The sequence below is a fragment of the Brassica oleracea genome, chromosome C1 (genome assembly GCF_000695525.1).
Source record: "Brassica oleracea var. oleracea cultivar TO1000 chromosome C1, BOL, whole genome shotgun sequence".
Classification (NCBI taxonomy): domain Eukaryota; kingdom Viridiplantae; phylum Streptophyta; class Magnoliopsida; order Brassicales; family Brassicaceae; genus Brassica; species Brassica oleracea.
Window position 1 is genome coordinate 25008902 of NC_027748.1, and position 27731 is coordinate 25036632.

General features: G+C 46.7%; 1 protein-coding gene across 1 annotated transcript; it reads right to left on the bottom strand.

Annotated features, from left to right (window-relative positions):
- Positions 1-23190: 23190 nt before the first annotated feature.
- On the bottom strand, positions 23191-24765 carry LOC106335812. Its single transcript, XM_013774431.1, has one exon. It carries the CDS (start codon positions 24763-24765, stop codon positions 23191-23193), a length of 1575 nt encoding a protein of 524 aa, XP_013629885.1.
- Positions 24766-27731: the final 2966 nt, after the last annotated feature.

Sequence of the window (27731 nt, forward strand, 5' to 3'; positions counted from 1 at the left end):
ACATTCCCCTCTACCAACCTCATTTCTTAGCATAAATAAAAGTGCAGGCTTTAACATGGGAGTATCGATCACAAGATTCAAGGATTTTCAAACAAGTATCTGGATCTGCATGTAAAGTTAGTCCCTATCTTTTCTCTCTACTAATTTCTCTCTTTAGTCAAAGTCTGCTTCCATTGCAGGATCATTGACCAAGATTGGACAGGCTTCCATGGATCAAGCCTTAATGGTGGCTGCCACCAAGTCTTGTTCACTTCTTTTTGACATATATCCAAGAATTCATATGAATCGAACCTTGATGATTGCCGCCACCAAATCCCATTCGAATTCTTTTTGTTGGAATCCTTATGAAGCAAGTCTTAGTGGTTGTAGCCACCTAGTCATGTTCGGATTCCACCTAACTAACACCTATTATATATATATATATATATTTATTTTTTTTCTTTATTTTTTTTTCTTTTTCTTTTTTGTTTTTTTTTTTTTTTTTGAAAATAAATATCTCTACCTATAAATCTAGGGTCGAAATAGAGAGAGAAAAGGTGATAAATCTACACAAGGCTTTACCTTCCAAACTTGTTTGAAGAATCTGATCCCATGTATAAAAAGCCCCAAGATAAGCAGTTGTGTAAGGTTTAGTGTTGGAGGTCAGCTTTGGTTCCTTCAAACAATCTCAGCAAGTGTGAATAGTTGACAGGTTGATATACTTTAGTATCTTTAGTACTGTATGCAATCAGTAACTCTAGAATGGTGCTAAAGAGTGGTTAGATAACAAACAAAAATCTAATAAGTTCATTATCCCCTTCTTGACTCAACGAAACTTTTTTGAAAACATTTGATAAGACTCACAATAAACTAAGTATCAGTAAACCTCCCCCCAGTAGAGTTATATGGTGATAAAGAAATCATAAGTACCCAATTTAACAAGTTAGAACGATATACCTGACCGGATTAAGTGTTGATCGATGGAAAGGAGTTACCATTGGTCGCTGTAGGTAACGTACTGTCGATCGATATCGACATGCTCTCATCGATCGATATGCTGGGCAATCGTCTACTTGGATCTCTTCTTCTCCTTTTTTTTTTTGACCTGCATAAAAATAAAAAAAAATCAGTAACAATCTAACATAAACCGAATGAAATTACCTAGTAGTGGGTTGTCTCCCACTCAGCGCTTATTTTTACTCATTAGCTTGACTTTTGGATATCTGATTTAGTCTGCATGAGGATGTGAACTTGCTCCGGAACAAGTCTCAGTGTCTCTCTTTCTCATCTTGTTGATGTTGTTGATAAAACCCCTTGCAGAAGCTTCCCCTTTGTCTCTCAGCTCTGGATCACATAGCACTCTGACCTTGATAAAGGATTCAGAACCTCCTTTGCAGCGCACTCTATACGCAAGACTTGCCTCTTGACATTGCAAAGGAACTACTGATAGGGAGTCTGCATTCCTTTTCTTTTTCTTCTTTCTATTCCTAGTCCTTCCCCCAGACTTAGACTTTTCAGTCTCGAGCTGTTCTGAAATTCGAAGGGTGTCGACCAATGCTGAAGGCTTCGTGTCGATCGATTCTGAAGACTGAGAGTCGTCCGATGCTGAAGGCTGATTGTCGATCGATTCTGAGGATTGGAAGTCGACCGATGGTGCAATTTTAATATCGACCGACTCTGATTCTGGTACTGCAGGCTCGTGATTTGAATCAGCTGTAGGTCCTGGATCTTCAAACATCTCTATGCATGAAATAATCTCCTCACTTTTCTTCTTTTCCATGGGATCATAGAAGACAGTTTCATCAACATTAGTCAGACACATCTTATTTCTCTTAAGATCACAAATTGCCCCCACTTTAGCCATGAAGGCTCTTCCAAAAAGAAGTGGAGATGTCATGCCTGATTTCATATCCATAACATGAAAGTCCACAGGGATAATGCATTCCCTATCTCCACGTTAACATTCTTGATCATGTCTGCTGAGTTTACTCGGGAGCTATCCACGAAAGTGAAACTATCTTTAGAAGGTTCCATCTTCAGTCCTAATAGCTCAGAAGTGTCTATGGCCAGGATGCTGACTGCATATCCAGTATCGCATAGGGCGTTTGGTAAATGGTGGCTATGTATAGAGCATGGAATCACGAACTTTCCAGGATCTTGTTCCTTCTTTAGTGTCCTTTTGGGTTTATGGCTGACCTTGTTGAATAGGAGCTCAATGTCCTTATCAGTCTCTCTGCTCTCTCTGAAGAAATTACCAAGTCTATACTTATCATATGCATCCATGAAAGACATATCCTTAGGAACCCTCTTCACCCTCTTGTGAAATCCTTCAAGTTCCTCATTGTTAACTTCTTTCCTGAGGTGTTTGGGAATATAGGGTTTCCTAGATTTCACTCTCTTCTCAACTGGAATTTCTTCTTTCGTTGCCTGCCTTTCCATGGCCGGTTCATATCCGTCGGTTTGGTGTCGATCGATACCTGGCAGATGTCGTCGATTGATAACTGGTAGATGTCGTCGATCGACACTCTCAACGAAAGAGGTTTCAGCGAGGGTTGATTGCTCTTGTTATGGTGCTTCTGCAGATTGCTGACTTATCTTCTCTGTTGTCTTCAAGCAAACTGAGGTCTGATATGGATTTCGAGTTTCCTTCAAGCGGTGTGCATCAAGATCTGGTAAACGTACTCGGTATGGCATTGGTGGTTGTCGATCGCTGCGCTTCTGTTGTTGTCGATCGGTGTTCCCATGTTGTTGTCGATCGATTCCATTGTATTGTTGTCGATCGATGTTGTCGATCGATGTTGTTCCTTTTAACTCAAGTTAGGGTGGGAGGATGCGGGTGTCGAGCGGCGAAATCTGAGTGGCTCTGAATTTGAACAGTTTTATCTGATCCCAAAAGTGGTATCGATCGATGCTCGGCTGGTGAAGTCGATCGATGCTCGGCTGGTGAAGTCGATCGGTGCTCAGTTGTTGGTGTCGGTCGATGCTCATTGTTGGTGTCGGTCGATGCTCAGTTTTTGGTGTTGGTCGACACCAATACGATCTGCCTATGGACATGGAGCTTTCGACTAGGAAAGCATCTTCTTCCAGCTTCTCCTGCTCGAGCACCTCCCCAAAGTCATTATCTGAGATGGCATTAACCTGGTGCCTCTCACTTTCCACAGCTTTCCCTTTGATTAGAGCTTCTTGCTTCTTCATAGCTTCTGCAGTCTGAGAAACCTGGGCATCTAGCATCATGACATGGGCATCTAAAGTTTCAAATTTTCCATTCAGCTCTTTGTAGAGAACATCCAACCTCAGATTTAAGTATGCACTCGTCTTCTACTGAATTTTTAGGACCTTCTCGATCATAGATTCCATCTTTTCTATGTAGCTCTGATCCTCATCCTTCTCTACAACATGTTCTACCAACAAGACTTCATGTACAGAACCAATCGCACCCTCAAACATCTTGTCACTATCCATTGCAGCTGATTTTATCATGTGCATATCCATATTTTTGGAACTCTTGCTAGACATCAAGTTTTCAATCAGTCTCCTAGCTTCCTCTAGGGTTCTTGTCTTGAAGTTTCCTTCGCTTGCAGCATCCAGTATCATATTATATCGCACATCAATACCCTTGCAGAACTTTTTCAACAGCTGAATCTCCGTATAACCATGATGTGGACAGTCCCTTTGGTATCTCCTAAACCTCTCCTAAGAGCTTTTGAAAGCTTCTGTAGGTCCCTCAGAGAATGTCCAAATTTTATCTCTCATCTCTTCAGCCCTTGCATCATCTAAAACTTCAGTCATAAACGCAGTCCTGACATCATTCCATGTAGTAAGAGATCCGGGTGGAAGGCATCTCAGCCACTTTTTAGCATTCCCAGAGAGAGAATATTTGAACAGCTTGCAGATGATGTAATCTTTGGTTGCTTCATCCTTCTGGAAGACACAGAGTCTTAGAGTGTCTCAATATGATCCGAGGGATTTTCATCAGGAAGACCATGATAAGGGTGCTGACCCACATGAGAGAAGTGTGTGGAGCGTATTTCAAATCCCTGGATTTGTAGGGGTTGAATCGCAGACCTGTTTGTGTAGAACTGACTAGGCCTGGTCAAATCTGCTAACGATCTCTGAAGAGGAACTTTAGTATCCTCGGTGGCAGCAGATGGCTCAAGGATTGCAGTCCCTTGTCCATCTATCCTCTGGCCTGCTGCATTACACAGATGACCTCCATGGTCATGCATGTCTCCATTCTCATCCCTCTGTAGCACAAGTGCCGCGACCATGTCTGCTCGTGGATTGGTATCGATCGATGTTCGAGTTGAACTGTCGATCGTTGCTCTGTCACAAGTATCGATCGACATAGTAGAGATGGTGTCGATCGACGTAGTAGAGGTGGTGTCGATCGACGTAGTAGAGGTAGTGTCGATCGATGATGTGTGTTTCTCTTTGCAGATCGAGCGTTCCAAAAGTGTTGGGTCTGAGAAGAAAAGTAATTTCTCCTTGCTGCTTCTGGTACTGATAGGCATGTACATGAAAGACAAGAAAATTTTTTTAAGTAAGTAACTATGACAGTAAATAAAACCTAGACTAAACCTATAAATCAAGTCTATTGGCGATCAAAGCTCCCCGGCAACGGCGCCAAATTTGATATCACTCAAATAAGAGGTTCAATTGTAGAACTTAGGGATCGAATCCACAGAGAGCTAGGGCACATAATAGACTATAGAAATCAAGATTAAGCTAGGGAAACAGTTTATAAAGCTGTAAATCAATGAAAGCGAGGTGAACAAAGTAGTTGCTCAATTGGTTGATTGAGGTTGTAAACAATAGGGACAAATAGCTAGACCTAGGGATTTATCAATCAAAAGATTCAAAACTACAATTCAAGGATGCTAATGGTTTATCGATTCAATTCTAGAACTCGATTTTAATAAGTAAGCAATCCAGCTTTCGCATGCAATTGCTAATCAAATGTCTAAGTCCAGTCTCAGCTGTCGCTTGTTGACTTGGCGCGAGCGTCGATCGATGCTATGGCCAGAGCGTCGATTGATGCTTCCTTAGACAAGCATTAACGACCTAATCGATTTAGTTCAACTAGATTCCTAGACCAACTCTCGTATGCGCTTAGGTATCTAATCCAGCAGAGTTCGGGTTCCGTTAATTGATTGCACTTTCGTGCCTCTCAATTATCCTATGATTCTAGGTTCAAACAACTAGTCACACTATCGTGCTATTCTAATTTTTCCAGATCCTAGTATTACAAATCATCCTGGTGTAGAGATCTATATATAATCTAGCAATCCTAATTGATTATCAGTTTGACATTAACCTCATGAAATCCCTAAACCTAACATGATGAATTACTCAGACATGCAAGCAGTAACACAAATCATAGTCTGAATAATAGATAGATAAATCAATGATAAAACCAATGGAGTTCCAATCAATCTCTGAAGGAGAATTGATCTTCTTTTCAAACCTAATAGAAAACAATTGAATAGGATAATAGAAAGTTTGTCGCTGTCAACAATGGCTTATAAATACATAAATAGGGTTTCTGGTCGTCCATGAGTATTTTGGTAACTTGGTGTGGCTTCTGGGCTTCAAAAGGTCTTGAAATATGTTTGGCCCACGTTCTGGAATCACTGTCGATCGACACCAATTCTGCGTTATCGATCGATAGTCCTTCACTCCTCGACAGCTTCCTCTTGCGAGGCAGACTGACCACTCTTCGGTAAAACGGGCATAACTTCTGCTACTGGATGCTGATTGACCTCAAACTGGTGGCATTGGAAAGCTAACTCAAAGATCTATCTTGTTTCGAACGATGGGATCAATCTAACGGTGGTAAGGTCTCTATCCATGGCTAGACATCTGACACGTCTGTGCAGCTCTACACTCAAAAGGCTCCAAAGGACACCAAAATCACCACATTCCTCCAAATCATTCATGAACCTGTAAATACTCTAAATAGACTCTATATAGTAGTAAATATATATTAAAACACTTATAGAACATGGCTAAAAGTGGGTAAATTCAATGGTCTATCACTTACCGACAGTACGCTAGGACGTGGGATATCCAACAGGCTCCTGGATCTTCACGATTACATATCGATTATTCCAGCTATCCCCGAAGGGATAGTTTCCCCTGATACCCCTCGAAGGTTCCTCGACTGAAGGAGTGCCATCGCGGGATCGGAGATGATAGAACCCTGCTTTGTTCACCAGAGGGGTAAAATGGTACGAATTTAGAATCTCGTGTACCCCATGCTAGGGGATTTTTGTGAATGATATTTGTGAGTAACACAGAACGATGGACAAGGCTGGTCTTTGTATAGATTTCGTGTATAGTTTGAGAGAAATATACTTGAAGAGATGTTTTATTGAGTAAAGAAGCCGGAACTACAATGATTGGTGTATAAACCCTAGTTCTAGTCGTCTAACTCTAATCTCTAAGTCTTGAAGTGTCGATCCTTTGTTATAGGGTTTAGGTTCCCTTTATATAGTTTTCTCAAGGTGGGCCTTAGTTGGTTGGAGTAGGTTAACCTCTTCCATATTCGGAAATATGGAAGATTCTCCTTATCGGAAGTTTTCCTTTTCCCGGGGGAAGGGGGTGGTCCCTGAGACCGGACCCGGGATACTTCATAGCGGGGTGCCTCCTAGCGGGGACCCAGAGGCCGGTGTCCTGCCTGTGGTCTGGAGAAATTCAATACTTGAGTATTTTTCCCCAACAGTTTGCCCCTTATTGCTCGATTTCGTCATCGAACTCGGGGAATAACATGTGCACTCAAGTCAACCGGAGTTGCTCATTCTCAGCAGGCTTCCCTTAGGCAGGACATCGCTCCAGTAATCCTGCGATCCCGGGTTCCACGCAGGCCGGAAGCATACTCTAAACCAGAGGGAGGACCGATTCCCTTATTCCAGACCGGGGTCTGGTGCTATCGAACCGCTGACTTCTTGTCGAAGATGGAGAAACTCTGGGATTCTGATGGCGTCTTAGAGACGGAGGAGCCTGGAGCTCTAATGTTTCCTGAAGAGGAGCTTAAAGGCTTGATGCGTGGGAATAGATCAGGAGGCTGGTGGACATTTTGTTGATGATTCTAGATGCTCTTCTTATTCTTCAAAAGCGCTTATCTTTTCTCAAAACTTTCTTTTTTTTTAGGTAGGATTTCCCTTTTTCCTGCAAGGGCCGGATTTCCTTTTTGCTGCTTTTATCCTTTATGTCAGGGATTCTTTAGAATATTTGAGAACATCCCTATTTCCTTTTCTCATCCCACGAAAGGGAATGATCCGGATGTATATAAGGACTCGCAATATCTTCTAACTGGCCTCAACCCATCCTCAGCGCTGATTCCTAGTTGAGAAAGATGAATCCCGAGTTTCTCATGTTCCTATCCTCACTTGTGGGTGGTCTTCCAAGGCCACGTCGTCCTTTCACCGACCCTTTCTCATCTCCTGTTCCTTCTTGGGGAGATGTTCCGGAGGCTGATAGTGAAGCGGTTCCGATGGCACCCCTGAGAAGGCGCCGTTCTTGTTTCTTCGACGACGGTCCTCGTTCCGAGATCCGAGAGGGAGACCTGGATAACATGAGGAGGAAGTATGCTATTCATCCTTCAGTGGGGATGAGGAGTCCGACCGAGTTCGAACATGGTCCTGATGGGGGAGCGGGTGAGGTAGCTGTCTATGAGGCGTATCTGGAAGCAGGCTTCTGGGGCGTTATCCCTTCTCTTATAGGCGAAGTATCATCTTTCTTTGGTTTATGTCCTTCCCAACTTACTCCTCCAACCTGGAGGACTTTAATGGCCATCCAACTACTTGGGAAACTCCATGGATTTTCTGCATGAGATTTTATACTCTTATTACTTTGCTCCTCTGGTGAACAAAGCGGTGTTCTGTCACCTTCAATCCCGTTATGGCACCCCTCTGGTCGAGGAACCTTCGAGGGGTGTCAGGGGAAATTACCCCTTCGGGGATGGTTGGAACAGCCGGTACGTATTTGTGAAGATCCAGGAGCCGGTTGGTTATCCTACGTCTTGGCGTACTGTTGGTAAGTTCTCCTTTGGGCTTTGAATTTTACCATTCCTTTGGGAGCCCGATTTGATGTTTGGCTTTCGCTTGTCAGATGTTTCCCGCCCGGTTTCCTTTGCTGGAGAAGCGGTAGCGAAGCTTATAATGGGAATTCCTTGACGATTCTGATGGATGACCTTTCTGGTGAGCAGGGAAACCTTGCGTTGTAGTCATGTTTGGGGTAAGCCTTCCCTTTTTCTATTTGGTAAGACTTTGTCTCGTTTATTTCTTACATATCTTTTTCTAGGGAACGTGGCGAGGCTCCCGGTATCGGTTGTCTATGATGAGTATCAGAAGGCTAAAGCACGGAAGCGACGTCCTTCTTACACTCCTCTGCCAAGACTGGCGAGGGCTGCTCTATCGGCTAATGGTCTATCTTCCACCTCATCAACAAGTGTTGAGGTTGGGCCTAACCGTGATCCTTTGGTGGTTGCTCACCGGAGATTGTTCGGCGAGGTATTCCTTCTTCGTGGGCAGATGCAGGACATGGTGGCTCGCCGGGATCTACTAGTTCAGCAAGTGAAAGCTGTTGGGAAAAAATATTCCATGAAGAGATTACTCCAGCTTCCGTCTTCCAGGTCCCTGCCCCAAGGTTCCGGGTTCCTGCCTCTGGGTTCTGGGTCCCTGCCCCCAGGTCTGGGTCCCTGCCCCCAGGTCTGGGTCCCTGCCCCCAGGTCTGGGTCCTGCATCCGGTCACAGGTCCCGGCCCCCAGGTCTGGGAACTTCCTCCGTCTTCCATGCCAAGTGATTTCTCCTGCCGTAAGATAAATGGAAATCTTCCATTTATCAGGTAACCAGCTTAGAGAAGAAGAAATCTTCCTAAATCTAAGAGAGAGAGGAAGTATTCCAATATGATAAGCCATGTAACCAGTTTAGAGAAGAAGAAATCTTCCTAAATCCAAGAGAAAGGGGAAGTATTCCAATCTGATAAGCCGCCCTTGAGAAGAATGGAAAGATTCTATTATCTAAGGATATATGGAATATTTCCAAACTCTAAGAGAAAGGCACCACCTCCACTATAAAGATAGGTTTCTAAACCTAAAGAAGGGGGGAACACGTCCATCTATGAAAAAGAAGACGTCCATCTATGAGAGAAAACATCCAGCTCCAGAGCTCACGAATTCGACAGCCGCCAAGGCTACATTTCACCCCTAGAAGACCTTCTCCTACGAGAGGTCTATGACAGGCTGATCCCAGTGTTTACTACCATGAAGATGACGTCCTATGCTCTCTGCAGCACGCCTACAACTCCACATACTGGCCCAGGCCACGATCTCCAGCACACCGACAGGGACACTCCATGCTCATCAAAGCATATCGAAGGTCCATGCTCCCTACAGCATATCGACTACTCCACCATCTGTTTCGGCCATGTGCCCCATAGAACAGATGACTCCTATCACCTACAAGGCCACTTGCCCATCCAGGCTACGTGCCTCCATCAGAGCTACGTGCTCCTTAGGCCATGTGCCCATTAGGCTACGCGCCCACTTAGACTCCGCGCCTCCACCAATACATGAACTACGAATGGCTTGATCCCTCATTGAAGGGTACGTAGGCAATCCCCCTTGAAGGATGCATCTATACATCCCAAACATCTTCCTCGGTTCCTCAAGGACCAACCTTGGTAACCGGAACCCTCAACTACAGAAAAGGAGGCACCCAGGGACCGACCCTGGAATCGGGACCATCAATTGCAGACCCAGAAGACCATGCGGCCTTCACCATAGACACGCAGTCCCTGCCTAACGACCAATCTCCTCCGCTATTACTAACGCACTGACGACATATACTGGCCCAAATCTAGATGGCAGTCTCCTAAGAGCAAGACCCCCCGGGTTCATCAACTATCTAGGGGGGAGAATACACTACGACGAGATGTCTCCTTCTCCCTATCATTCCTTAGAACTGAGCACGGATCGCTTGTACACAAAAATCCCCTAACAAAAGCCTCGGCCAGATGGGAGCTCGTGAAGGAATGGCTGGAGAAGTGTGTGGAACATTGGAATCCGAAAGAAGAGTATCGGCGTCAGTTTATCCTATCCGGAGGGATCAACCATCAGTCGGGGAGCTTCTCCCAGGCTGCCACCCCGAGATCCGTTGTGGGGTCGCGATTCTCGGAGGAGCCTTCTTTCTAAATGATTCCTTTCTTTGTTTTAAGACTCTTGTTTTTGTTGCCTTTTCGAATAAAGGCTCTTTGTAGCCCCCTTTTATTTTTCGAATAATGGTTTTTCTTTGAACCTCGGTCCTACTGGGGCCTTCTTTTTAATCATTTTCCAGACTTTTTAGCTGTTTGTTGAGCTCAGCCTTTGTATTGAGGTTGTCCTGGACCTGGAGATTACGCAGGGATCAGTAGATAGACTGGGAACCCCGAGGTTATGGTTATGACCAGAGAGATGGGCTATAAACCCGAGGGTTTCAAGCTAAAATATAGACTCTTGGAGTCTAGAGACTGATCACGTAACCCGGAGGTTGCGTGGGGACCCGGGGGTCGTCTGAGGACTCAAAGGTCGTGGAGGAGCCCGGAAGTTCTCCTTGGATCCTGAGATCGTATTCGGGACCCGAAGGTTCCCCTAGACCATGAGGTCTTATTTGTGACCCGGAGGTCCTTTTATAGATCATGGGATCATGACTGGAGCCCGGAGGCGGTATAGGAACCCGGAGATTCTTTGATAGATCCTAAGATCGCAGTTGGACCCTGAGGTCATGTGAGAATACAGAATTTTCCCTTAGATCCGGAGACCGTATCGGGAACCTGGTGTTTGTATTTGGCCCCTGAGGTCGCATGGGAACCTGGAGGTTCTTAGGGATGTAATGACCCCGATGTGCCCTAGGCTGCACATGGGTTCTATCCTCTTTCTTAAAATCATATTAGTCACCTGAGGCCGTATAGGAACCCGGTGGTTTCTTCCTTAGATCCCGAGATCTTTGATTGGAACCCGGAAGTTCTTGATGTTGTAATGACCCCGATGCGCCTTAGGCTGCATAGAGGTTCTACCTTCTTTTTTATCTTTGGAACCCTGAGGCCATCTAGGAACCCGAGGGTTCTTCCTTAGATCCTGATATCTTTGATTGGAACCCAGAGGCTATATGGGAACCCAGAGGTTCTTCCTTAGATTTTACACATAGGACCCAAAATTGTATGGGGAACCGTGGGTTTCGTCTTTAGATCGGGGGTTCCATAAGGACCCAGAGTTCCTTGGGAACCCGTAATATTTTGCTTTTCGCAAAGACCGTACTCCGCCTTCCAAGGCAAGGCTACTATCGGTACCTGCTTGGATTTCGCATTCTGCCGCTCGGAAGCTGGCCACTATCAAGTTCCTATGCTGTATTCTACTTCTACAGGAAGTCACTGACAGGCTTTAGAGGGTGCTAGTGTGGGTGTTATGACCCAAGTGCCAGGCTTCGCTGCTTTCCACGTCTGGAGTAGCAGGATTTTGATTGCTCCATGTATTTCACAGCACTTTTGCAATAAATATACCATGTGTTCCTTGTATTGTGTAGCTCGTAGCGTTTTAATACATGTATTTTTCACATTGGTACTCTACGGACCCCGATGCGCCTTAGGCTGCACAGGGGTTTCAGGTAGTTTCGACAGCATACTCAGGCTTGCGCATACCCATTCCTGCTTTATGTCTCATACCCGTTTTGATTTTGTGGACGTGCCACTTTTTGCAAGGTTTGGCCAGGATCGGAGGTCTCAGGAGACCTGATCAAGCTCGTATGCCCCTTTAAGTATAATGATTTCCCCTCTGCCCTTATAGTCGGAACTATTTTATTATTAGCTTTGTCCGGAGACGTTTAGCATACATAGGAGTAGGAAATCATAATGCTTAAATAGTATATAGTACTATAATAGAAATCATGGTCCGAGGACCATATTAAAAATGATAGGCTTCGAGGAGCAGGGCGTTCCAGCAGTTGGGTTGTATTTTACCTTTGCTATCTTGCAGCCTGTAGGCGTCTGCTCTCCGCACCTTGATGACCTTATAGGGTCCTTCCCACCCGGGGGTGAGTATCCCCGTTGTTTTTTCTATTCGTCGTAGAACCCAATCCCCTTACTGAAAGGTCCTGGTTCTGACTTTTTGTTGTATGTCCTGGTGACATCTTGCTGGTAGAACCAGTTTCTTAGCCGAGCGGCCTCTCTTCTTTCGTCGAGCAGGTCAAGGCTCAGCGCCATCAGCTCGTTGTTCTCCTTCTGAGAGGTAGACCCTGAGACCGTTGTTCTCACATGCATCTCTGTAGGTATTATGGCTTCAGGGCCGTAGACCAGCGAGTAGGGAGTTTCCCCAATTGCCGTTTTGGGAGAGGTCCGGTACGCCCAGAGGACTCCGTGTAGTTCTTCAGCCCATTTCCTGTGAGAGCCCTCCAGTCGCTTTTAAAGCATGTTGACCACGGTTTTGTTCGTGGACTTGGCTTGTCCGTTAGATTGGGGGTGTCGGGGTGTGGCGAAGGTTAGCTTTATGCCCCAGTCCTTGCAGAACTCCTTGAAGTTGTGGCTCCTGAACTGGGGTCCATTGTCGGTGACAATTTCATGGGGGACCCCGAAGTGAGTGATTACATAGGTCCACATGAATTTGCGGATCTGGAGGTCTGATATCCGGTTGAGTGCTTCTGCTTCGACCCACTTAGAGAAGTAGTCAGTGACTACCAGAAAGAAGACCTTCTGCCCCGGCGGCATAGGGAATTTCCCCGCTATGTCTATGCCCCACTTTCTGAAGGGCCACGGTGGGCTTATGGATTTGAGATTCTCCAGAGGGAGTTTGGAAACTGGAGCGTGCCTTTGACACTGGTCGCAGTGTTTGGCTTGTCTGTTGGCGTCGGCGGCCATCGTGGGCCACTAGTAGCATGCCCTTCTAGCTCTGAGCACCAGGCTCATGCCGCTAGAGTGGGACCCACAGTCTCCTTCATGTAGTTCTACAAGGATTCTAGCGGCTTCTTGAGGTGTGACGCACCTTAGGTATGGGCCTGAGAAGGATCTCCGGTATAGCTTCTCCTGGGAGAAACAGTACCTTGCGGCTTGCTTCTTAATTTTTTTGGCCTCGTTGCGCTCTTCCGGGAGAATGTCGCCCTCCAGGTACCGGACTAGGGGGGTCATCCAGGTTTCGCCTTCTTCGACAGTGGAGACCTCCTCTGGCGGGGGCTACTCCAGGGTGGCTGCCTATTGAATTCCAAGCAAGGGTATGCTCATCTGGATGTTTGTTTTGAGGGCGGACCCCAAATTAGCCAGTGCATCGGCTTGCGAGTTTTGTTCCCGGGGAATTTGAGTGAGCTTGCAACTCTTGAACTTCTTGATCACTCGCTGGGAAACCGCCACATATTGGATCATGCTGTCATCTTTTGTTTGGTACTCTCCCTGCACCTGGTTGATTATTAGCTGGGAGTCACCGAAGACCTAGATGTTTTCTGCCCCCATTTGATGGGCGAGAGTTAGTCCTACTATTAGGGCCTCATATTCACTTTCGTTGCTGGTTGCTTTGAAGTTGCATCTCACGGCCCTTGAGGCCGTGTTCCCTGTTGGCGAGGTAAGCACTATCCCCACTCCGTCTCCTCTGACGTTTCTGGATCCATCAACGTGCAGGATCCATTCTCCCTCTTCCTTGGCTTCGCTTCGAAGGCGTACTTCTTGATCCAAAGCTGGGAGTAAGGCAGGGGATAATTCGGCCATGAAGTCTGCTAGGACCTGTGACTTTATAGTTGTGGCTGGTCGAAAGATTAAGTCGTACTCCTCTAGTTCCACAGCCCATTTAGCTAGGCGTCTAAGACTTCGGGTTTGTGGAGAACCAACTTTGTAGGGAAAGAGGTGACGACCATGATTGGCTGAGCCTGGAAGTAGGGTCGTAGCTTACGAGCGGCGACTATCAGGGGTAAGGTGAGATTCTCTAGATGGCTATAGCGGGTTTCCGCATCCAGGAGAGCCTTACTTACGTAGTAGATTGGTAGCTGCTTGCTTCCCTCCTTGTGTATTAAGACAGCGCTTACGGGGTATTCCGAGACTGCTAGATATAGCAGCAGGACCTCACCGAATAGTGGCTTGGATAGGAGAGGAGGAGTGGTGAGATACGCCTTTAGCTCATGGAGAGCGGATTCGCACTCTTCCGTCCACTGGGAGTCCTTTGGATTTTTGAGGGTTCCGAAGAAGGCATGAGATTTATCGGAGAGTCTGGCGATGAATCTGCTCTAGGCCGCCATTCTTCATGTTAGCTTTTGGACTTCTTTGACGTTCTTCGGGGAAGTGATTGAATGAATGGCCCTGATTTTCTCCGGGTTGGCTTCGATGCCCCGGTGGGCTACAGTGTACCCAAGGAACTTGCCAGAACTGACGCCGAATGAGCATTTAACTGGGTTGAGCTTCATGTTATACTTCCGGAGGGTCGAGAAGGTTGCTGCTGATAAAATATATGGTCCTCAGCCTCTAGGGACTTGACCAGCATGTCGTCGATGTAGACCTCCATGGTTCGCCCTATCTGGTCCGCAAACATCATGTTCACCAAACCCTGGTAGGTTGATCCTGCGTTCTTTAGGCCGAAGGGCATAACCTTGTAGCAATAGATCCCTCTGGACGTCATGAAGTATGTTTTCTCCTTGTCTTCCGTATGCATAACTATTTGATTGTTTCCGGAGAACGTGTCCATGAAACTCATTAGCTGATGCCCCGTGGTGGCATCGACCAGCTTGTCGATATGAGGTAGGGGAAAGGGGTCCTTTGGACATGACTTGTTGAGGTCCGTGAAGTCTATGCAAACTCTCCACTTCCCATTCATTTTCTTGACTAAGATGACGTTGGCTCACCATTCCGGATATTGCACCTCGCGAATGAACCCCACGCCGAGCAGGCTTCCGACTTATTGTTGATGATCACGTCCCTTTCGGGGGCAAACTTCCTTCTCTTTTGTCTGACGGGTTGATGTAGGGGATCAACCTGCAGCATGTGCATGATGATCTTCGGGTCGATCCCAGGCATATCTGCGTGGGACCAAGCGAAGCAGTCGGAGTTAGACCTGAGGAAGTCTATTAATCTCCTCCTCAATCCTTCGGTCAGCTTGAAGCCGATCTTGAGATGTCGAGTCTGATCTCCTTTGCTTAATGGCATGTCATCCATTTCCTCTACCTCATGTTCCTCGGTGTGATGAGCCAGAGGCTTACTCTGTAATTACGATAAGAACTTAGTATTTCCCTTCAGAGTAGTCTGGTAGCAAGAGCGGGAATATTCATGATCCCCTCTGATCGCCTTTATGCCCCAGGGTGTAGGGAATTTCACAATCTGGTGAGGAGTCGAAGGGACGGCCCCCATGCCATGAATCCAGGGCCTACCTATGATCATATTGTAGAACGAGTCGCAGTAAACAACAAGGAACTTGGTTGATATGTTTTTCCCTTCAGCGTATACAAGGAGGGTTACCTCTCCGGCGGTTTGTTTGACTTCTCCGTTGAACCCTATAAGTGGGGGTATCCCTTGAGTTAGAGCGCTTTCCTCCAGCCCTGATCCTTGTATGCGGCCTGGAAGATGATGTTGCCGGAGCTTCCATTATCTACCAGTATCCTTTTCACCAAGCAGTTCGCTATAGGGAGCGATATGACCAGGGCGTCGTGATGTGGGGTGAGAACTTTCTCCTGCTCCTTGCCCTTGAAACTTATTTCGTCCGTACCTAGGAGCAGAAGTTTTGGCTTGGCTGCCTTTAGGCCGTGCTTGGCGGTCCATGTGCTTTTCTTCGCGGCTGCGTGGCTTATGCCGCTGATCTCCGAACCGCCTGATATGACATAAATCACTCGGTCCTGTCGAGGTGGCGAGACGGGAGCAACTTCAGTGGGCTTTCCCATTGTCTCCTTGTTTAGATGGCTCTTAGCCTTCTTGGAAAGGAACTCCCTGAGGTGTCCTTCCTTAAGCAACTCGTTGACCTTGATCTTCAGTGCGAGGCAGTCCCCTATTTTGTGACTGTGGTCTCGGTGGAAGTCGCACCAGAAACCATGGTTCCAGAAAGAGTCGGATGCTTTCATCTTCTGAGGCCACTTGACCTGTTGGCCCATCTGCCTCAGAACATTGATCAGCTCCGGCCTTAAGACGGAGAGGTGAGAGATGTCTGGCCACGTGGACATTGCCATCCCTCCTGCCTTCTCGATCCACCGGTTCTGGTATCTGCCCCGGTTTTGATTTTCGGAGTCCCTGGCTGGTCTTTGAGAGGGTTTCTCATCTCGCTCGGTTCGGTCTGATCTGGTCATCTTGGGATCTTGCTTTTGTTATGCCTTAGCGTGGATGGCGACATCTTCCTCCCATTTTACCTACGCCCAGGCTTGAGATAGGACTTCTTCCATGGTTTTGCACTGATATTTGGTAAAATCCTTGTAGAGGTCCCCGTCGGGGAGCAGGCCTCTTTTGAAGGCAGAGATAGCAGTGGGGATACTGCATTCGGGAATAGCCACTTTCTCTTAATTGAAGCGGGCTATGTAGCCTCGTAGGGGTTCCGCCCGGTGCTGGAGGATTTCATAGAGGTCAGCAGAGGTTTTTTCCAGTTCCCTACTGCCAGCGAATTGTTCCACGAACTTATCGCTGAGAATCGCGAAGGAGGCTATGGACCTGGAGGGTAGGTTGATGTACCATTGTAGAGCGGGTCCGGTTAGGGTTGAGCCGAACCCTTTGCACATGGTAACTTCACGCGACTACTTTGGGAGTGCTACGGCGAGCATCCTTTATCTGTATTGGGCAAAGTGGTCGTCCGGATCAGTGGTGACATCATACGGCTTTATGCTGGGGAAGGAGAACTTCCTGGGCATCTCGATCAAGGTGATCTCATCCGTAAAAGGAGTATCAGCATAAGAGTCGTGGTTGCTCGTCCGGATGGGGGGAGCTACTTCTGGGAGCCTCTCTACCATGGACTGCATGGCATCAAGTCTCTTGGAGAACATCTGCTCTTGGTAAGCGACCATAAGAGACTCCGCTTTCGTTGCTCCGTATGGTGCTTCCTTATCGGGTTCCGGCTAAGATTCGATGTCTTCCACGTCGTAGGTCTGAGCATCCTTAGCCTTTTCGCGTGCTGATGTGTCTCCTCCCGACACTGTAGGTGGGAGATTCACACCCGTTCCAGAGTTGGGTGTCTCCAGAGTCGGCATAGGACGGATCTGAGCCCGGAATCAACGCTTCTTGTTACTCGCCGTGTTGAGGGCTTGGTTCTCGTCTCGGAGTTTCGTATTCGATTCGAGCTGGCTGAGCTTTTTGGCGCTCTGCTCCAGTTGCTTGGAGCTTCTCCTTCAGGCTCTGGAATTTCGAGGAGAGCTCTGGATTAGCCTCCTCCCGAGATTTAGGCAACTCGGTTACTTTACTTTGCAGACCATCGATTTGCCTCTAGAGTTCGAATTTTCTTTGGGTAGCTTCGGGTAGTTCGTTCTGCTCGTCCACCGCCATTGTCACGTAGTTTAGATTACCCCCCTCCTTCTAGCGCCAAACTGTTAGGGGATTTTTGTGTAGGATCTTTGTGAGTACCACAGAATGATGGACAAGACTGTTCTTTGTATAGATTTCATGTATAGTTTGAGAGAAATAGACTTGAAGAGATGTTTTATTGAGTAAAGAAGCCTGAACCACAATGATTGGTGTATAAACCCTAGTTCTAGCCGTCTAACTCTAATCTCTAAGTCTTGAAGTGTCGATCCCTTGTTTTAGGGTTTAGGTTCCCTTTATATAGTCTTCTCAAGGCGGGCCTTAGTCGGTTGGAGTAGGTTAAACTCTTCCATATTTAGAAATATGGAAGGTTCTCCTTATCGGAAGTTTTCCTTTTCCCGGGGGAAGGGGGCGGTCCCTGGGACCGGACCCGGGAAACTTCATAGCGGAGAACCGGGGTGTCTCCTAGCGGGGACCCAGAGGCTGGTGTCCTGCCTGGGGTCTGGAGAAATTTAATACCTGAGTATTTTTTCCCAACACCCCAACGGAAATCCATGAAGTTCCCCAACTACTTGGATAGCTATTAAAGTCCTCCAAGTAAGGGGAGTAAGTTGAGAAGGACAGAAACCGAAGAAAGAGGATAGTTCGCCTATAAGGGAAGGGATAACACCCTGGAAGCCTGCTTCCAGATATGCCTCATAGATAGGTACCTCACTTGCTCCTCCATCTGGAGCCCCCTTGAACTCAGATGGGCTCCTCATCCCCCTGAAGGATGAATCGCATACTTCGTCCGCATATTAGCAAGATCTCCCTCTCGAATCTCGGAACGGAGACCATCATCAAAGAAACAGGTACGGCGCCGTCTCAGGGGTGCCATCGGGACCGCCTCACTGTCAGCCTCTGGAACATCTCCCCAAGAAGGAGTAGGAGATGAGAAAGGATCGGTTAAAAGACGACGTGGCCTTGGACGGGCACCCACGAGTGAGGACGGAAACACAAGCAGCTCGGGATTCATCTTTCTCAACCGGAAGTCAGCGTTGGAATTGGATTGAGACCAATTAGAGGATATCGCGAGCTCTTATATACATCCGGATCATCCCTCTTCGCAGAGCCAGAAAAGGAAATAGGGATGTTTCCAAATATTCCAGCGAATCCCTGTCATAAACAACAAGCATAAAACAAGGAAACTTGGTGAAGGACCCTTGGAACGGATCACTCTACTGGTTCTGTTTTGGATATAAACTCCGGATGGAGAACTGAATGGATTGAAGGGTCGCACGAAGGTTGCGAAAGCCTCCGATATTCCCAACTCCAAATGATGCTTGATATGACTCACAAGACCACCATGTGAAGGATCTCTCGTCGTTGCTTGATATGACTCACAAGTCCAACGATTTGAGGAAGTGTTTACTTGGATATGACTCACCAAGCAACAAGACAAGTTCTTACAAAGAACAAAGAGTTTTAACTCAGAAAATTCATACAAAATCGATTGCTTTATTCCTTAGAAGAGATTACATACTTATAGAGTTTTGTAGTCAAAGACAATAAATAAAATTGTAGGAAAACAAGACATAGAAAAGGTAAACTTGACTAGATCTGGTCAAGGAACGGAAATTAGAGCAGACTAGTCAAGATGACCGCTTGGCTTCTGTCCAGATTCATCCGAGCTGGCTGTGTCCAAGGCGGAAAGGATCAGCACATGAGCGGGACGATCAGCAAGGGCCGCGGGACGTTCTGCAAAGGTCGCGGGACGTTCTGCAAAGGCCGCGGGACGTTCTGCAAAGTCCGCGGGACGTTCGGATCAGAAAAGTTGCGTTCCAGCATGGCCCAAGTCTTCTGAGAGCTTAAGGATCCTTTCCTTAGAGTAATATCCAAAGGAAAAGTCCATGATCGGATCGAACAAGGAAGCAAGATCATCAGCACAGTTGTTGGCACATGCGGTACGAGCCAAACGAGCTAAAAAAGAGAAGTCGCGGTCTGAATCAGAATTGAGTCGTCCTAAGTTGATTCTGGCTTGACCATCAGCCTTAGCTTGTTGAGTTGTTCGGGAAAGACAAGCTTCAGTTCGGTCAGTTCGTTCATCTGGTCGTTGATCTGGCCGAAGCTCCAATCCGGACATTCGCGGGTCGATCCGGTGCATGGCTCGATCAGTCTGTCTGGTACGATCGGAAGAGTGAACCTCGATTGGGATGTCTGGAACGTTCTGATCTTCGTGCTGGTCTGATTCCTTGGACTGGTCCATGGACTGGGGCACATCACTTGGTCCTTGAAGAGAAAGAGAAATCCTCCTTAAAAAGGGAAGTTTCGCAAAAAGGTACAAACCTCCAAAAGAAGAGTCGACCGGAGTATCCTTCGAAGCATCCGGAACCTCCGACAAAGTCTCGTACCAGCCTCCAGACCTGCATCTATGCATCATGTTCAAGCACTCAGACCTCTTCTTTGGAAATCACAAGAGCTCCAGGCTCCGCCATCTCCAAAGCATCGCCAAAAGCCTCGAGCTTCTCCGTCTTCAACAAGAAATCAGCGGCTCAAGAAGAAAGCGTCAGACCCCGGTCTATTATTAGGGAACCAGTCCTCCCCCGGGTTCAGAGTGTGGATCCGGCCTGAGAGGAACCAAGATAGCAGTATTACTGGAGCGATGTCCTGCCTAAGGGAAGCCTGCTGAAAATGAGCAACTCCGGTTGATTTGAGTGCACAGGTTATTCCCCGAGTTCGATGACGAAATTGAGCAAGAAGGGGAAAACTATTGCGGAAAAATACTCAGGTATTGAATTCCTCCAAACCCCAGGCAGGACACCGGCCTCTGGGTCCCCGCTAGGAGACACCCCGGGTAACCGCTAGGAAGTACTTCGGGTCCGGTCCCAGGGACCACCCCCTTCCTCCAGGAAAAAGGAAAACTTTCGATAGAGTGAACTTTCCATATTTCCCAATATGGAAGAGTTTAACCTACTCAAACAGACTAAAGCCGACATCAAGACAACTATATAAGGGGAGCCTAAACCCTAAAGAAGGGGATCTACACTTGGAGACTTAGAGATTAGAGTTAGGCGGATAGAACTAGGGTTTATACACCAATCTATTGTAGTTCCAGCTCTTTGATCTAATAAAACGTCTCTTTCTACCTTATTACTTGCAAACTCATACGAAATCAAAGCTTTGTCCATTGTTTCGTAGTACTCACAAAGATCCTACACAAAAATCCCCTAACATGGAGTACACGAGATTCTAAATTAGTACTATTTTGCCCCTCTGGTGAACAAAGCAGAGTTCTATCATCTCTGATCCCGCGATGGCACTCCTTTAATCGAGGAACCTTCGAGGGGTATCAGGGGCAACTATCCCTTCGGGGATAGCTGGAACAATCAATATGTATTCGGGTCTCCGCCAGAAGACGCCCCGGGTCCCCGTTAGGGAACGCTCCGGGTCCCCGCTAGGAAGCACTCTGAGTCTGGTCCTAGGGACCACCCCTTCCTTCGGGAAATGGAAAACTTCCGATATGGAGAACCTTCCATATTTCTGAATATCGAAGACTTTAACCTACTCAAACCGACTCAGGCCGACCTAAAGACAACTATATAAGGGGAGCTCAAACCCTAGAACAAGGGATCAACGCTTCGAGATGTAGATATTAGAGCTAGGCGGCTGGAACTAGGGTTCTTACTCAATACATTGTAGTTCCGGCTTGTTTACTCAATAAAACATCTCTTCAAGTCTTATTATGTTCAAATCTATACGAAATCAAGGCTTGTACATCGTTCTGTAGTACTCACAAAGATCCTACACAAATATCCCCTAACAGGTTATTCTCAAGTTTATGAGGTGGACCTGGACCCGGAGGTTTTAGTTGGAACCTGCAAGGTTACCTATGAACCCGGAGGTTTAAGCTTTCTATAACACGGACTTAGAACCCGGAGGTTGCTCTTTAACCCGGAGGCAATGTAAAGACCCGAAGGTCGTTTTAGGAACCCGAAGTTTTTCCTTTAGATCCTGGGATTGTATATGGAACCTGGAGGTTCTCCTTTAGATCCTGAGATCGTACTTGGAACCTTGAGGTTATAAGGGAACGCGGAGGTTCTGCTATAGATCCTGATATCATATTCGAAACCCGGAGGTTATAGGGGAACCCTGAGGTTCTCCTTTAGATCCTGAGATCATATTCGGAACCCGGAGGTTATAGGGGAACCCAGTGGTTCTCCTTTACATCCTGGGATCGTATTTTGGCCCGGAGTTCCCGTGCGAACTCAGAATGTTTGGTTTTGCAGGGACCGTACTCTGCCTTCCTAGGCAAGTCTACTACCGGTACTTGTTCGGATCTCGCATTCTGCCGCTCGAAAGCTAGCCACTATTGAGTTCTTATGCTGCATGCTTCTTCTGCAGGAAGCCACTAACAGACTTAGGGGGTGCTGGTGTGGATCTACCTGGCGTAGTGATCCAAGCGCCAGACGTTTCTGCTTTCCACATCTTGAGAAGCAGGGATTTTAATGTGCTCCCGGAATTTTGCACTTTTGCTCCCTGTATTTCACAGTACTTTTGCAATTATACCATGTGTTCCATGTATTGTGTAGCCCGTGCCGTTTTAATACAGGTACTTTTCACATGTGGTACTCTAGGGACCCTGATGCGCTTTAGACTGCAATGGGGCTTTAGGTAGTTTTGACAGCATACTCAGGCTTGCGCATACCCATTCCTGCTTCATGTCTCATGCCCATTTGTTTTTCTATGGACGTGCCACTTTTTTGGTAAGGGTTGGCCAGGATCAGAGGTCTCCTGGGACCTGATCCAGCTCGTATGCCCCTTTAAGTATAGTGGTTTTCCTTCTACTCTTATAGTCAAAACTATTTTATTATAAAAGCTTTGTCCTTAGACGTTTAGCATACATAGGAGTAGGAAACCATAGTGCTTAAATAGTATATAGTAAAGCAATAGAAATCATGATCCGGAGATCGTTTTTAGAAATGATAAGCTTTGAGGTGTGGGGCGTTCCAGCAGTTAGGTTGTATTTTACCTTTGCTATCTTGCAGCATGTAGGCTCCTTCTCCCTACACCTCGATTATCTTATAGGTCCCTCCCACCCGGGGGCAAGTTTCCCTGCTGCTTTATCTTTGGTGTTATCGCCTACTCGTCGCAGAACCCAATCCCCTTGCTGGAAGGTCCTGGTTCTAACTTTCTTGTTGTAGTTCTTGGCGACATCTTGCTGGTAGGACCAGTTTCTTAGTCGAGCAGCTTCTCTCCTTTCGTCGAGTAGTTCGAGGCTCAGTGACATCAGTTCGTCATTCTCCTCTTGAGAGGTAGACTCTGAGACCGTTTTTCTCACGTGCATCTCCGTGGGTATTGTGGCCTCAGTGCTGTAGACCAACGAGTAGAGAGTTTCCTACGTCGCTGTCTTGGGAGTGGTCCGGTAGGCCCAAAGGACTCCATGTAGTTCTTCCGCCCATTTCCCGTGAGAACCCTCCAAGCGCTTTTTCAGCATATTAACCACGGTTTTGTTCGTGGAATCGGCTTGTCTGTTGGACTGAGGGTGTCGGGGTGTGGCGAAGTTTAGCTTTATGCCCCAATCTTTGCAAAACTCTTTGAAGTTGTGGCTTGTGAACTGTGGTCTGTTGTCGGTGACAATCTCTTGTGGAACCCCGAAGCGGGTGATTACATTTGTCCACAGGAACTTTCTGATTTGATGGTCGGTTATTCAGCTTAACGCTTCTGCTTCAACCCATTTCGAGAATTAGTCAGTTACTACCAGGAGGAAGACCTTCTGCCCTGGCGCTGTAGGGAATTTCCCCACTACATCCATGCCCCACTTTCTGAAGGGCCATGTGAGCTTTTCGATTTGAGGTTTTCTGGAGGGAGTTTGGAAGCCGGAGAATGCCTTTGACACTGATCGTAGTGTTTAGCTTGCTTGTTGGCATCTGGGGTCATCGTGGGGCAATAGTATCCAGCCCTTCTGGCCCTCAGCACCAGTCTTCTGCCGCTAGAGTGGGATCCACAGTCTCCCTCATGTAGTTCTACGAGGATCCTAGCAGCTTTTTGGGGCGTGACGCATCTCAGGTACGGGCTGGAGAAGGACCTTCGATATAGCTTCTCCTGGGAGATGCAGTACCTTGTGGCTTGCTTCTTGATCTTTCTGCTCTCCTTGCGGTCTTCCGAGAGAATATCATTCTCAAAGTATCGGATTAAGGGGGTCATCCAGGTTTCGTCCTCTTCGATAGCATAGATCCCTTCGGGTTGTGATTCCTCCAGGGTGGCTGGGCATTGAAGCACAAGCAAAGGGATGCTCATATGGCTATTCGTTTCGACAGTGGACCCTGGATTAGCCAGAGCATCGGCTTCAGAGCTCTGCTCCCTAGGAATTTGCATGAGCTTGCAGCTCTTGAAATTCTTGATGAGGCGTTGGGCAACCGCCAGGTACTGGATCATGGTGTCGTCCTTTGCTTGATATTCTCCATGCACCTTGTTAATTATCAGCTGGGAATCGATGAGGACCTGGATGTTCTCTGCGCCCATTTGGTGTGCGAGTGTTAGCCATGCGATTAAGGCCTCATACTCGCTCTCATTGCTGGTTGCCTTGAAGTTGCACCTTACGGCTCTTGAGGCTGTATTTCCTGTTTTGCTCTTGAGGCGTACTTCTTGCTCCAGAGTAGGGAGCAGGGTATGAGAGAATTCAGCCACAAAGTTCGCTAGGACCTGTGACTTTATAGCCGTAGCTGGTCGAAAAATTACGTCATATTCCCCCAATTCCACAGCCCATTTTGCTAGGCGTCCAGAGACCTCAGGCTTGTGGAGGACCAGTTTTATGGGGAAGGAAGTGACGACCACAATGGGGTGAGCCTGGAAATAGGGCCGTAGTTTGCAGGCAGCGACTATCAAAGCTATGTCCAGCTTTTCCAGATGGCTATAATGGGTTTCTGCGTCCAGGAGGGCCTTACTCACATAGTAGATTGGTAGCTGCTTGCTCCCTTCCTTGCGCACCAGTACGGCGCTTACTGCATGTTCTGAAACTGCTAGGTATAGCAGTAACACCTCGCCGAGCAATGTCTTGGATAGGAGAGGAGGAGTGGTGATGTAAGCCTTGGGTTCATGAAGAGTGGATTCATATTCTTCTGGCCACTGGAAATCCTTTGGGTTCTTGCTGGTTCCGAAAAAGGCGTGAGACTTGTCGGAGAGCCTGGATATGAACCTGCTCAAGGCTGCCATTCTTCCAGTTAGCTTTTGGACTTCTTTGACGTTCCTCGGGGAAGAAATCAAGTGAATGGCCCTGATTTGCTCTGGATTGGCTTTGATGTCCCGGTGGGTCACGATATATCCGAGAAATTTCCCAGAACTGACACCGAATGAGCAATTAGCTGGATTGAGCTTCATGTTGTACTTTCGGAGAGTGGAGAAGGCTTGCTGCAGATGAGATATGTGGTCTTCGGCCTCTAGAGATTTGACCAGCATGTCGTCGATGTGGACCTCCATGGTCTGCCCAATCTGAACTGCGAACATCATGTTTACCAGCCTTTGGTAGGTCGACTCGGCACTTTTCAAGCCAAAAGGCATGACTTTGTAGCAATAGATCCCTCTGGAAGTCATGAAGGATGTCCTTTCTTGGTCTTCTGGATGCATGAGTATCTGATTATAGTCGGAGAACGCGTCCATGAAGCTCATTAGTTGATGGCCGACCGTGGCGTCGACCAGTTTGTCGATGTGAGGCAGAGGAAAAGGGTCCTTTGGGCAGGACTTGTTGAGGTCTGTGAAGTCTATGCAGACTCACCAATTCCGACATATACTATGTCTATCATTCGTCGATGACCACCAAAATTTTCTCATTGCCTTTGTAATCTCTTTAATTATAACCTTTGGTAACATAAAACAAGACAGAGTAAATGTCGGTAGTGTAGAGATTACAGATTTTAGCATGATTTCTTTTCCCGCTTGAGAAAGAAACATGTTATACCAACTATCTATCTTATTCATGATTCTCTGCTTGATATATTCAAAAGTATCTTTTCTTTTGCGTCCTATTTTTTCTTGCAAACCCAAATATTTCCCAAAACCTCCTACTCTAGTTATTCATGTTTTCTGTTTTAAAGCATCTTGGAGTGCTAGAGGAATACCTTTTGAAAATGTGATTGCTGACTTCGTATAGTTCACTTCTTGTCCAGATGCATCTTGGTATGTTTTCAAGACTTCCATTAACTTGTTGCACTCCTCCTCTGTTGCTCTACAAAATACCAAGGAATCATCAGCAAACAATAAGTGAGATATCGGGAGTCCTCCTCTAGATGCTCTATATCCGTGTATTTGATTTCTTTGGATGCATTGCCTTATTAGACTTGTCAAACCCTCTGTACATATAATATACAGATATGGGGATATAGGATCACCCTGTCTAATTCCTCTCTGGGGGAAATTGTTTTTGTAGGTTCACCATTTAGTAGCACTGAATAAGATACAGTTGATATACATTTTCGAATCCATCCACACCACTTATCACTAAAGCCCATTCTCCTCAACACTATGTCTAAAAACTGCCATTACACCTTATCAAAAGCTTTGGCTATTTCGAACTTTAAAGCCATAAACTTTGTTTTTAGATTCTTAGTATGGAGAGAATGCATAAGCTCATGAGCTATAAGCACATTATCAGTGATAAGTCAATCAAGAATGAATGCTGACTGATTCTCCGAAATAACTCTGTCTAACCAGGGTTTTAGTCTTTCAGCTAAAATTTTAGAAATTATTTTATAAGCCACATTTGAAAGACTAATAGGCCTGTAGTCTTTAATTGAGCTCGGAGAATCCGTTTTCATATTAAGCAGATGTGGGTGTGGTTTATGGCAGGGTCTAAATGGTTATGCTGGAAGAACATCTTTACATGAGAGAACACACCTAGTTTTATGATGTTCCAGTGATGCCTAAAAAAGCATGCGTTTGTCCCATGGACCTGGGGATTTGTCAGGATGAATAGCAAAGGCTGCATCCTCAATCTCTTACTCTGTCACCCCCCTTGTTAAACAAGCATTCATATCAGGGGTTATTATGTTCGGGATTCGTTGGAGTAGGTCTATCGTTGCATTACATCCTTTACTTGTATAAAGAGTCTGAAAGTACCTCTTTACTTGATGTTGGATGTCTTTCGGATCTGTGTATTCTACACCCTCTTCATCCACTAGATGTAGAATCATGTTATAGCTTCTTCTTTGTTTTGTCTTGGAATGAAAGATCTTAGTATTCCTATTGTTGGGGAAAAATACTCCGGTATCATTTTCCTCCAGCCTCCAGGCAGGACCCAGAACCCCGGACCCCCGATAAGGGAACGCTCCAGGTCCCCGCTAATAGGAACCCCGGGACCGGTCCCAGGGACCACCCCCTCATCCGAAAAATGGAAAACTTCTGAAAAGGAGAACCTTTCATATTTCCGAATATGGAAGAGTTTAACCTAATCTAACCGCCTCAAGGACGACTTATATAAGGCTTCTAAACCTAAAGAAAGGGGGGAGAGGTCGATAACACAGAGAGAGACACGAGCTCATCATCTCCATAGCTGCCAAGGCAAGATTCGAGACCTAGAAAGCCATCTTCATCAACATGCTTACAACCGATGAATCCCTGCAATTAATACCAACAAGATGAAGTTCTACATTCATGGAAGCACGTCTGCAACTCCATATAATGGCTCAGGCCACGATCACCAGCTCACCGACATGGATACTCCATGCTCATCAAAGCATATCGAAGCTCCATTCTCCCTTCAGCATATCGACTACTCCACCATCTGTTCCGGCCATGCGCCCCCTAGAACAGATGGCTCATATCACCTACAGAGCTACGTGCTCATCAGGCCATGTGCCCATCAAGGCTACGTGCCCATCCAGACTCCGCGCCTCCATCAGAGCTACGTGCTCCTTAGGCCAATTGCCCACTAGGCTACGCGCCCACTTAGGCTCCGCGCCTCCGTTAATACATGAACTACGAACGGCTTGATCCCTCCCTGAAGGGTACGTAGGCAATCCCCCATGAAGGATGCAGCTATAAATCCCAAACACCTTCCTCGGTTCCTCAAAGGCCAACCTTGGTAACCGGAACCCTCAACTACAAATCAGGAGGCACCCATGGACCGACCCTGGAATCGGGACCATCAATTACAGACCCAGAAGACCTCGCGGCCTTCATCATAGATAGGCAATTCCTGCCTGACGATCAATCTTCCCCGCTGCTACTAAGGCACCGACGGTATATACTGGCCCATATCCAGATGGCAGTATCCCAAGAACAAGATTTCCGGGTTCATCAACTATCAAGGCGGGAGAATACACTACGATGAGATGTCTCCTTCTCCCTAT